The 12,427-nt window shown below is 47.9% G+C and overlaps 1 protein-coding gene across 1 annotated transcript in view; it reads left to right on the forward strand.

Annotated features, from left to right (window-relative positions):
- The window catches only part of LOC119452497 (sodium-coupled monocarboxylate transporter 2-like), an 84,933-nt gene extending 73,063 nt beyond the window's left edge, over positions 1-11,870 (forward strand). Inside the window, exons 14-15 of the mRNA XM_037714610.2 lie at positions 1,009-1,115; positions 11,653-11,870. Coding sequence (XP_037570538.2) covers positions 1,009-1,115; positions 11,653-11,739 — 194 coding nt within the window. The 3' untranslated portion in view covers positions 11,740-11,870. The remainder of the gene's footprint in view (positions 1-1,008; positions 1,116-11,652) is intronic.
- The last annotated feature ends 557 nt before the right edge of the window (positions 11,871-12,427 follow it).

Consider the following 12,427-nt stretch of genomic DNA (forward strand, 5'->3'; position numbering starts at 1 on the left):
GTCAGTCAAGGCACTGTTGAAGCTTTTGCGATCGAGTGGACTTTCTGACAGACATACTGACATACGTTTCGAACCTCCTCTATTTTTTTTATTCCTTGTATTTTTTTCGTGCTGCTTTTTCTCTCCCCTATTCTTTCCACCTTTTATTTCCCCTTTCCCCAGTGCAGAGTAGCAAACCAGAATCTTTTCGGATTAACCTCCCTGCCTTTCCCACGCCGTTTCTCTTTCTCTCTTTTTTTGTCATACCGTAGATGCCATCATGGTCGCTCCATCATCTTCATTCTAATTTCGTCAACCGGCTCTCTCCATGCCGTCGTCTTCCCGTCACCGTAGTCACAAAGTTTCATCATACCATTGTCCTCATGCGGTCGTCTTTACTCTATCGTCTTCCCAATGTGATCACTTCACAAACGTCTTCCCAGTGTCATCACATCATCATCGTAATACCAGCTTCGTCGTTTCACCGACATCTTCAGTTCCTTGTAATTTTATCGTACTCATGCTCTTGTCATTCAATTATGCCACCGCTGTCATTGCGTCCTCTTCGAACAGTCATGGTCATGCATTCGTTGTCAAACCGTCGTCCTCATGCCGCCGTAGTCATTACACCGTCGCTATTCCTGCTTCATCCGATGGTCGTCATACCGTTCTCGTCACGCCATCGTCGTGAAACAGTCGTCGTGAAACTGTGGTCGCCTTGCCATTGTCGTCATCTCATTATCATAGTGACGTTGTCGTCGTCACCAACGTCATTTTAGAACAATCTTCTAATTGTCGCCATGCCACTATCGTCACAGCACCTTCGGTTCCCTTAGTGTCTGTTTCTTCTGCATTCCATCATAGTCGCACCAACATCGTCACGCAGACATGATTGGCCGATCTTGGGAAACCAGTGTTATAGCAAAATTGGCCGTAGGGGAGAAAGTGTGTGTCGCATGTAGCCGAAGCAAGAAAGTCTCAGAATGACCGCTACAAGCGATATGGGGTGTCGCTATATTTCTCTCACAGGTGAGCACAGGAAACGTCATGCAGAAGTCTCCCACTTGAACAGGTGGTGCGTTCGGTTCTGGCGTAGGATGGGAGTTATGGAACCCGATGAAAGCTTCTCAATGATGGTAAATATTTTCCTTCTACTCAGGATAAGCTGTGAGGTACTAATAAACACTTATTGCGGCATCATTTACAGTGCGGGAAAAGGTCAATGTTGAGATACCACGAAAGGAGCTTTTTACGCATTTCCCTTGTGCTGTTTTCATTATTTTCTACATATTTACTGCTGTCGATTACGGGAACACGCCCTGAGCCTGTATCAATAGTATAGTGACAAAAGTGTTTTTTGTTGTACGATGCTGATAGGTACTCTAGAGACTTTCAGAGGCTGCTCAGCGTAGAGCGAATTCTAAACCTGAAAATCAAGTAAGTTCAGTAAAACAGCACACGCTCTACTTTGCTTTCTACCTATATCTAATTAGATACGACGTTTCAGTCCATAATTTCGAACAGGATTATCACAACCTCCTGAGAACCTTTCCACAATACATCAGAAATTGCCCCCCTTTCAATCATTTTCCATTATAAGTCGCCAGTAATTACATAAATAATTTCTTCCACATATTTCTACCGAACTGTGGGCAAGGCGTTTAGAACTATTCTTACCGTCAGCGTTCGAGAAAATTGACAATAATTTGATCTAGACCGTTTCTGCCGCCAGAGGTGTGAAAACCAAAATTTACATGTTTCAAGTACCATGAGTTTCCAGGAAAATTCAGGAAGCAGCATCAAGACGGCAAACTCGCCGCATGACTTCTCTCTCGGTTTCAGCTTTAAAGCGCATATTTTAACATAGTAAGCATGAGGAAACAATTCATTTGCCCTCGTACGTGAGGACGCTGCCTCCCCCATCTAACTGTTCTCGCAAAATTAAAATGCTGTTTGTTCACATTCGTAATAAACCTGCCGCTGATGAGAATTGACTTAGAAATCGAATATGTCGGTAAGCATTTTCGGGTCTCAAGAGGGTTTAAAAGAAAGCGGAAAGAAAGAGATGCAGTTTGTTTTCTGAAGTCCATCACGCACAGTAACTTTATGAAAAAGATTCATAGCCATCAATAAACACTTTGTTCTAGAGCGAATAATCCACTTAAACTTACTCATCCCTTCCTCATTCCTCATAACCAAAGAGTGAGTAATGTGGAAAGTTCGGCTAGTTGGTGATTAATCATCATACCGTATTGGTGGAGCAGCGCACTGACAAGGACAAAGTGGAGAGACACAAGAATACACGACACTCGTTGCACGCGGAACTATTTTATTTTAGAACGAATACTTCATCTGTATATACCCGTGCACCCTCCAACGTCAACGATGTGCGAGGTCAGATTAACAGCACTTTTACAAACTATATGCGCGCACACTCGGGCGTCAAACATATGCCACATATCTTACACGCTGTGCAATCCTATTCTAATCATTGTACCCCTAACACATTCATTTTTACAAATTTAATCCAGCGACTTCCCAAAAAAGGCGACCTCACTATGGCTCAGAGATACAGATGGTTGACTTATACAGCCGTCTTTTCTCTTGTAAATGTGAAAGGCTTCCACTAATTCCCTGGTCAGCTGATCCTTATGGTGCGAAAGAATTGTAGTGTCATTGTACAACGGTGAGCACCCATGCTGTGCACAATGTCCTTTAATGTGGGAATGAATGTTGCCCTTCATTGACCTATTTTGTTCCATAAGTCGTGTGTTCACACACGGTCCCCTTTGGCCGATATACACTTTTCCACAAGATATGGGTAAACAATACAGAACGGACGATCTGCACTTGACAAATTCCTTTGCATGATTAATCGTGCACCTATATCTATTTTCCTTTACATTTGTTGAAACTTTACGATCCAGTCCGGCACCAAGTTTACCTAGTTTATTAGGAGCTTAAAAAGGCTACTTGTAGACCATACCTACTAACTACGTTTTTTAGGTTATGCGCAATCTTGTGCGCATAAGGAATTGACACAACTTTTCTGCTTTCATTCACTTTTCTACTGGGCTCCTTCTAAAAGCCATTGCGTCCATAACGAGTCAACTTATAGGCTGATCTACAAAGCGCATGTTTTTCATAACCTGCCGTCAGTGCTTTGTAGATCAGCCTATAAGTTGACTCGTTATGTGCGCAATGACTTTCAGAAGGAGAGAGAGAGAGAGATAAATTTATTTACAGAAAGGCAGAGAGGTCGGCCTGAGCTGTAACTTGCTCTGGCCTGCTCAGTAGAAAAGTGAATGAAAGCAGAAAAGTTGTGTCAATCCCTTATGCGCACAAGATTGCGCATAACCTAAAAAACGTAGGTAGTAGGTATGGTCTACAAGTAATTTTTGCAGCTCCTAACAAACTAGGTAAATTTTTGCCGGACTGGATCGTAAAGTTTCAACAAATGTAAAAGGAAATAGATATAGGTGCACGATTAATCATACAAAGGAATTTGTCAAGTGCAGATCGTCCGTTGTGTATTGTTTACCCATATCTTGTGGAAAAGTGTATATCGGCCAAACGAGACGGTGTGTGAACACACGACTTATGGAACACAATAGGTGAATGAAGGGCAACATTCGTTCCCACATTAAAGGACATTGTGCACAGCATGGGTGCTCACCGTTGTACAATGACACTACAATTCTTTCGCACCATAAGGATCAGCTGACCAGGGAATTAGTGGAAGCCTTTCACATTTACAAGAGAAAAGACGGCTGTATAAGTCAACCATCTGTATCTCTGAGCCATAGTGAGGTCGCCTTTTTGGGAAGTCGCTGGATTAAATTTGTAAAAATGAATGTGTTAGGGGTACAATGATTAGAATAGGATTGCACAGCGTGTAAGATATGTGGCATATTTTTGACGCCCGAGTGTGCGCGCATATGTTTTGTAAAAGTGCTCTTAATCTGACCTTGCACATCATTGACGTTGGAGGCTGCACGGGTATATACAGATGAAGTGTTCGTTCTAAAATAAAATAGTTGCACGTGCAACGAGTGTCGTGAATTCTTGTGTCTCTCCACTTTGTCCTTGTCAGTGCGCTGCTCCACCAATACGGTATGATGACCAAAGAGTGACTTTGATTCGCCGCACCATGCAAATACTTTTAGCTTTGTAAACCTTGAGTGTTTTTGTTGGATAGCTTTTCTTTTTATAGGTTTTAAAGATCAGCTTCGCAAGTGCGCCTAGTATCATCGAAAGCCCAGTTCGTTATGCAATACCATTGGGAACAGAACCAGCAGCGCAGTCGGTTAGAGCACGTATAATTCCATGGGAAGTGAAATCATGAATAAACGACCAGAAAGACAATGAAATGTTTACAGCCATTGCTCAATCTTGATGACCATGTTGCTATGACTGAGTTTGCATGCGTCATGGCGCAGTATCGGAAAAGTCGGGAGGTAGAGCAAAGTACATGTGCGCGCATGCCATGCACTCTATTGTAGTGGGGGAGAGAGTCCGGAACCACTGGGAGAGGACGACGAAGTCCGGTAGCCCGGAGAATGCGAGACAGCGACCGATGCTCTTGGGCCAAGGCTGTTGCCTAGCCCTAGCCGTTTGTAAATAAACCCCCTGTGGCGACAATAGATTTCCGAAAACGTGGCCTTGAACGACGGCCAGCTATTAATCTCCGCTTCGTGATTTCGGAACCAGACACTGGCGACGCCGGTCATGTAAAAGATTACATTGGTCAGCCTAGTCGCATCCTCCCATTTGTTGACTATGCCCACCCTCTGGTAGGTTGCCAGCCAGTCCTCGTCGTCTTGGTCGTCAGTCCCGCTGAACATCCGTGGGCGACGCTTACTCTGCACGACGGGACAGACGGTTGGTTGGGTCTGAGAGGGGCCTCGGGTGGTGATTTCTTCCGCCATCGCTGACACTGGAAGTAAGGTATGGCTTCGTAGTTCCAGGTTGGGAGACAGGGAGAATACTCAGCACCTCCACCAAACTATAAGGGCGTTTATTTACAAACAGCTAGGGCTACGAAGACAGCCTTGGCCCAAGAGCGTCAGTCGCTGTCTCACGCTCTCCGGGCTGCCGCACTTCGTGATCATCTCTGAGTTGTTCAGGACTCTCTTCCCCACTACACTAGACGTAAAAGAGACCCGGCCCGCACTAGTAACTGCACGTGAGTCAACCACGTTGACTACAGTGACTCTAATGTTACGCACATCACGAGTTGCTGGGTTTAATTTGTATTTGTGATGGTGCGGTGCATGCGACTTGCTTTATCGGAATAGTCGCGTATGGTTTTGGAAGGGTCCTGCGCGGCTGAATGATCTCGGAAACCACAAAAGTGCTCAAGCGTATCGGGAGCGCGCATGCGTGCACTGTTGCAAAAGCTCGTGCCATATATCGCGTTGTAACGCTCCCAATAGATCCACGTCGGTGTGATGCCAAAAGCGTCCGCAGTGTGCGGCTGCCACTTTAGGGATCAGGGGGTGCCGACGGCGCTACCTCTCGATAAACCAAGCCGCGCGGCTAGCGCCCACCTGCCAATTAACCGCGGTCTGGTACAAGCTTGAGAAAAGAAAGGACACCAAGCACGTGTACACTAGTAAATTATTTAGTACACCTTCAACCAGCATTTCGGATAGGCCAGCTATCACTGAGGGTTCCCTCGAAGACAATAATACGCAAGGCAAAGAGGGGCTTCCAGCATACCAGCTCGGGTACGGCGGCCGTGGCGACTGCCACGGCCAAACGTAATTGACTGACTACGTGCGGGAAAGCAGGAGCGGCGGCGGAGCTTTCCGCACTCGCCGCTTTCCGCTGACGAGCTGCATGCAAGGTCGAACACGTGATGATGGAGATACTGCGTCACGCACCGCGGCCCAAACAACGCAAAAACAGTGTCTTAGTGCTGAACGTTTACAGTAATCCCAAGCACAGGCACCAGCAGTTCAAAACGCTGCTCGAGAAGGCAGTGAAACTAGCAGGCCCCCGCCCACTCGTCATAGTCGAAGACTTCAATACCCCGCATGACTTATGGGAATACGTGTACGAGTCAAGCAAGGGTCGGGACCTCTGGCAAGACGCCAATGAACTAGACCTAATCCTAATCACCGATAAAGTTTTTCCTGCGCAGATGGGAAATTCGGTGACCAGAGACACGACGTCAGACCTCGCTTTCATCAGGAATGTCGAAAGGACTACATGGATCAACACCGCCATGGAGTTTGGCAGCGACCGTACTACGTATTGTAGACCTCAATAATGGAGGATCGCAGCAGGATCCGTGAGTTCACGGTGATTGACTGGGATCTCTTTCACCACATGCGTAGTACAAGAGCCGATGCTGCCGACAACCTAGAGGAATGGTGCGAGGGCATGCGAAAAGATACCATCGCTGCTACCAAAAAGGTGAAATCGGACCTAAACGTGGAGAAGATGGACAGCAGACTTGCCCACCTGATGGAAGCCAAGGAAGCCCTATTCCGGAGATGGCAGGAGCAGAAGCATAATCGTGGGCTGCGGCAGAAGATATAAACGTTGAACAAGGAAATAGGGGGACATTTCAACACATTGTGCAAGCAGCAATAGGACGAGCCCTGTGACTCCGTCGACGGACAAATCAGAAACAGCAAATCCTGGAACTTTCTGAAGCACCTCTTGGACGAGCACAGCACTAAGTCCAACCAGAGACACATCCTAGCCCGTGCCCTACATGAGGCCACTAATAGGCAGGCGATAGAGAGGCTTGTTGCTCGATAATATCCAACCACCTTCCTGTCGAACATGAGGGCGAAGACGACGTGTTCCCAGAATACAGGCGACCCCCCTCTAGCAGAACTAGACGTAGACTTTTCGGAGGCCGAAATTTGGCGAGTCGTTCAACCTCTCAATCGTAAGTCGGCTCTAGGGCCTGGACGGAATCACCAACAGGACCCTCAGAAACCTCCACGACGCGTCCATAGAAAGACTAACCAGTTGCTTCAACGAAGCATGGTAAACGGGTGAAGTCCGGAGGTATGGAAGGTAGCCGACACCATGTTGATCCCCAAGTCAGGGAACTCGCCTAGATCGAGCACCTTCACCCCATATCCCTCACGTCCTGTGTGGGTAAGGTGGCAGATCTCGCAATCCTCAACAAACTTAACGACTACCTGAAGGGAAACGACATTTATACACCTAACATGATCGGTTTTCGGGCCGGCCTTCAACGCAGGACACAATGAGGCTCATTAAGCACCAAGTCATCGATGGGTACTCCAGGGATACCAAGAACATTCTTGGCTTAGACATGGAGAAGGCTTTCGACAACATCAAGCACGAATTTATCCTGGAGACGGTGGCGAACCTCAATCTTGGACTCAGCCTATAGGACTACATCAGATCATTCCAGTCTGGGAGATGAGCTAGGCAGCGCTTTGGGAACTTCTTCTTTGAATACAGTACCGCTATTACATCGAGGTACGCCCCAGGGATCTTTCATTTCTCTGGTGCTTTTTAATCTTTGCATGATTGGACTGTCCAAGAGACTGGCCAGCATAGACGGCATCAAGCATACCATCTACGCCGACGACATCACGCTCTGGTGCGTTGGAGGCAGCGAAGGCCGGGTACAATATTCCATGCAGGAGGCAATCGCTGAGATGCAATCGTACTTTCGCCCAACGGGACTGAGATGCTCATCCACCAAGTCGGAGCAGAAGGAATGGGGCTCCCGACCCAAGGGACGGAAACCCGTGGAAGAAACTGACACACATCTTTACGCCAGAGAGAAACAGAGATCAATCCCGAGAGTAGACACCATCAGGGTCCTGGCCATGTTTATCGATGCAAAGGGTGGCAACGGCACCGCTCTGCGAAAGATAGTCGCCAAGAAAGACAACGCTTTTCGGCTCGTCAAAAGGATCTCCGGGAGACACCGGGGCCTTAGGGAGGAAGATTTGCTAACACTCATCAATGCCTTTGTGCTCTGTCACTTTGCCTACACTGTCGCCATGCACAATTGGCTCAGGTGGGAATGGGACAAGCTCGACCTTATTCTCAGGAAGATTGTCAAGAAAGCGTTGGGGCTTCCCGTACGCACACACCCGAGAATCTACTCAAGCTTGGTGTGCACAACTCTGCGGCCGAGATAGCGGAAGCACAGGAACGCTCTCAGCTTGCCAGATTGTCCACCACGACGACCGGTCGACACATATCTGCCCAATTGGGGTTCAACCCGATGCATATCCAAAAACGTACAAAAAAACGTCACCGTTGCTCCCATACCGCGCAACGTTCACCCCGTGCACAACGAGGGACGGCGTCGGGCGAGAGCGACGGCACTACTCAAGTAACTGGGAATGGCTAGTACAATTGCAAGCTTCGTCGATGCTGCAGTTTATCGAGACGGCAATAAGTTCACGGCGGTGATCGTCGACCAGACTGGCTCGACTACGAACTGCGACACAGTACGCACAGCAAACCCGCAGGTGGCCGAACAAGTGGCCAACACACTCGCTCTGCTAGATGGTTGGTGTGGAGAGGTGTACAGCGACTCAAAGGGCGGCAGTTAGAGCCTTTCAAAAGGGCCGCATATCAAAACAATCGGCCAGGATCTTGAACACCAGCGATGGGATCATCCCTCACACCATTTTGGTAAATGGCGTTGGTAAAGGGCGTCGCCCTGAACCCCAACGAGTCGACCCACGCAGCAGCGCGCGCGCTCACCGACCGCGCTGGTCTAGAGATGGGCGCGGCTACAGCGCCGACGACGACGCAGGACATAAAGATACTGCAACTGCACATAACAAAATTACCAAATATTACTGCATGGCGACGAGGGTTTTCCCAACCCCACACTCAAAACTGAACAGAGTACAGGAAGTCTTACTGCGCTTACTCCAAACCCATTCGTATCCGTCATTAGCATATTTCAATGAAATCTATCCGCACAAGTTCCCTGGCTCCGCCTGCACAGCTTGCGGGCAGGCCGCTCCGTTAGCACATATGCTCAGGGAGTGCGGTTCGCTCGGCCCGACTTACAGCAAGACCGAGTGGTATGCGCTTCTGCAAAGCACAAACCTTCAAGACCAAATCCTGGCCGTCCAGCGCACCCACAACAGGGCCGGTAGGCTAGACCTGCCGGCCCCCACTTTTGAGCAGCCGGGTGGCGCGGGGCTACCTCTGCGTCTGCACTGGACCCTAATAACGTTGTACTCACTCACTCACTCACTCACTCACTCACTCACGTGACACGACCAGTGGCGCTGATAGCGCTTACGATTGGCGTACGCCACTCACGAAAGAGAGGCTTCACCCTGCTCGCAAACCTGCAGGCGCTTGAGCGGGACGCGACGTTTGCAGCGCGTGCGAACGTCATGGGACACGAGGATTCGCACACGCTCCACGCCTAAAACTGTAAGCGGCGTGGTCTCCGTATGGACTAGACCGCGAACGACGTAGTAGCCGCCTTTGATTGATCACAAGTGAATAGATTTAAAAGCCTCTTGGTCACACCTGCAACCCTTCAATCAATATCACATTGCTGACGATGTATTCTTGCTGCTTCGGCCCTGTAGCTGGCGGTGGCAGCGTACAGCTGACTTTACGTACTAAGAAGCCGGCAGGACTTGCCAATATGACACCGACAATACGCCCACGCCAACGATTGGACAAATATTCAGTAGACACTGTCGCAGAAAGGCCATTTCATCATAATAAACCGACGACGCAACGGTTGACCAAGAGTCGCATTGTTAGCGGCTCTTATGCCGGTGGCGCCAGCAGCATCAGCCTGCCGAACATCATTCAATCGCTACCTGCGCAATCCGCCCCTGAACGAGCTGACCACGCGATAGCCGCAGCGCGTTCGGTTGTATTACACTTGATCGTTTTTAAAATTATGGTAAACATGCTTTCTTAGTGGAACTACACAAAATGCAGGCCTCACACACCCTGCACAATAAGTTTGAGCCGATGTTGATTCTGTTCAGCGAAGGTTAGGCCTAGCGGAGTCATCGAGGTCGTGCACGCACTAACGGAGGACCTGAGCACTAAGCAGTTATTGCAAATAAAATTGCACTAACTGCAAAATTGACCTTTTTTTCGTTTCTTGTAGAGCGAACACAATAAGCAGAAAGCGTCAATGCAGTGCTGTGCTAACATCGGCGCGGGACCGTTCTCGAAGGCTGTCATTCGTTTCGCTATGGCGCATCCCCTGTCTAAACTGCAACAACGTAGACGGGCGGGACTGTATGCTTTGTTATCCAAAGGCATTTCTTAATTCCGGGATGAACTGTTTACCTCTACGTCAAAAGGGAAAGAAACGACAAAGGATTTGGTACAGCAGCGTAAACAATGGCTTCGCTGAGCTGGGAACAATCTCAGCGCTGGCATCTGGGTTCTCGCGAGAGACCTACACGCCCTATAAACTAGAACTTATGTGTACAGAGTTCTGTCCAGCAGTACTTTGTGTCAGGCGCAGGGTATGTGTGGTGAAGTGATAGAGAAGCGAGAACAAGGAATAACAGACCATTCTATGGCTTTATTGTTTGGTCGCCGTTGTCCAAGCTCGTTGTCGGTGCAACAATGCGGCTCATATTCGCAGACATAGATGTTCTGCAATGTTTTTACGTTAGGTCATATCAGCGATGCCCGGTTTTCACATAATTTGGAGCAAACGACCTGCAGCGGTCGTGCACGCCGATGTAAATAAATGCATCACTTTAGTAAATCGGCTTTCCCACGCGGCAAACTGCCCTCTAATCCTCTTGCATCGAGTATGCGAAATGTCAGGAGACTGAGTAACTGTATAGTTGAGTTAGCTGCAAGTGCAGAAATAAGCGATTAAACATTCCACGGCCGCCGTGCCGGCAGACGGATGTCGGCGTGTTGCCCTAGCGTGACCGCAATTTCATCCGCCCTTCTGTGACGACAAAGGCTCACTCAGACCTTTTCACCCAGTAGTGGGTGAGTGCTACAGAGGTTCTAGTAAACATTATAGTGTCCTGCAAAGGCAAATAAGAGCTATTCGCGGTCTCGGAAACGCCCAACCAACGCCCAATCAACAATGCGGCAGGAGCAAAAATTACCAACCGACAACGCCGGCTCCCTTCTAAAGCGTTTTCAGCGGCCTGCGATGGAGGGCAGCCCTTAAAAATTAAAAAGGCCGATTGCGACATTGCTTCCACAAGTTCCCTCGGTGGGAGTATCGGAAGCCCAATCCAAGCTTAATGGGAGTGATGTCTTGCTTGTTAGATTTCGAAACAATGCTAGTGAGAAAGTTGTGACCACCAAACAGAAAGGCGCTCAGGATTTCGCTCCCCGCTGTTGTAATAACGTTAATCATAATTTTGGCATATTTTCTCTCACTGGACTGGATTGACTTTGTTTCGAATCAATATTCCACTTATTTTTCAGAGGTTGTCACGTGGTGTCTGTGATTCACGTCAGGAAACCTTGAGCCCCTGTACCCCTCCCCCATCCTCATTTATAGATATTGAAAACTTTGGTTTTTTTTTCTATTTTCACTAGTGTTTTCACTCTAATCAGGGCCAGTTCCGTTAAATATGTGCTTGGTGTATTATCGAATTCTTATTGTCAACATACATTTAGGCAGGGATGTTCGCCCAAATCCCCGTATAACTCGCCGGACTTTCAATAAAGCTATGGTTCTACTTGCAGAACACAGAAGATACAAAAGACGAACCACAAACAACGAAGACACTATTACCTTCCCAAAGTGAAGACCAGCAGGAATCAACGGTCTGAAGTTTCAGTGCCAAATAATTTGGTTTTACGCCGAATTTTACACCACTGCGCTTTCATAGATTCTATTACATCTGCGCGATAGTTCATATGCTACAAAATGCTCAATAGATGAAAAATTATTTATGTTATAATGAGGATTCTCATTTTGGTTGGCGGCACTTGAATTCAGTGCTCCAGCAAGTAGCGAACCCAGTGACTTGAAGAACTGCGCAGGGCGCAGCCCTTGGTGATCAACATATCACCACATATCACGTGGTGATCTGCGCGTAGTCTTGTATCACGCACGATAGTACGATGAAGTCATTGCGATTATCGCGTTATTTAAACCCCACTGGCGCAACGGCAACTCCGGCCATTCTGTACCGAGGCCAATGACATGTATGATCTTGGTCGTGGCAAAGCATGGCTCCAACTACAGTTGCTTAGAGCTTGAGCACTGCTTGAGCAACCTATAGGGAAACGTACTCTAGGCACCTCAGGTAAGCAATACGCTTCTGGCTAATTTAAACAATATACTGAGCTTGCCTAGCAGTTGAACGCGATTCACCTAATAGAAGAGGCCAAATCGCGAATTCATTACGACGGTAGCGAGCCTCTAGCTGTGATCATGCAGAACAACGTGAAAAACTTATATAGTTTTTTTAGTGTTCGAATAAAGCCATTCAGTACTTTTTTATGTCTGAGAATC

This window comes from Dermacentor silvarum, chromosome 5 (genome assembly GCF_013339745.2).
Source record: "Dermacentor silvarum isolate Dsil-2018 chromosome 5, BIME_Dsil_1.4, whole genome shotgun sequence".
NCBI lineage: Eukaryota > Metazoa > Arthropoda > Arachnida > Ixodida > Ixodidae > Dermacentor > Dermacentor silvarum.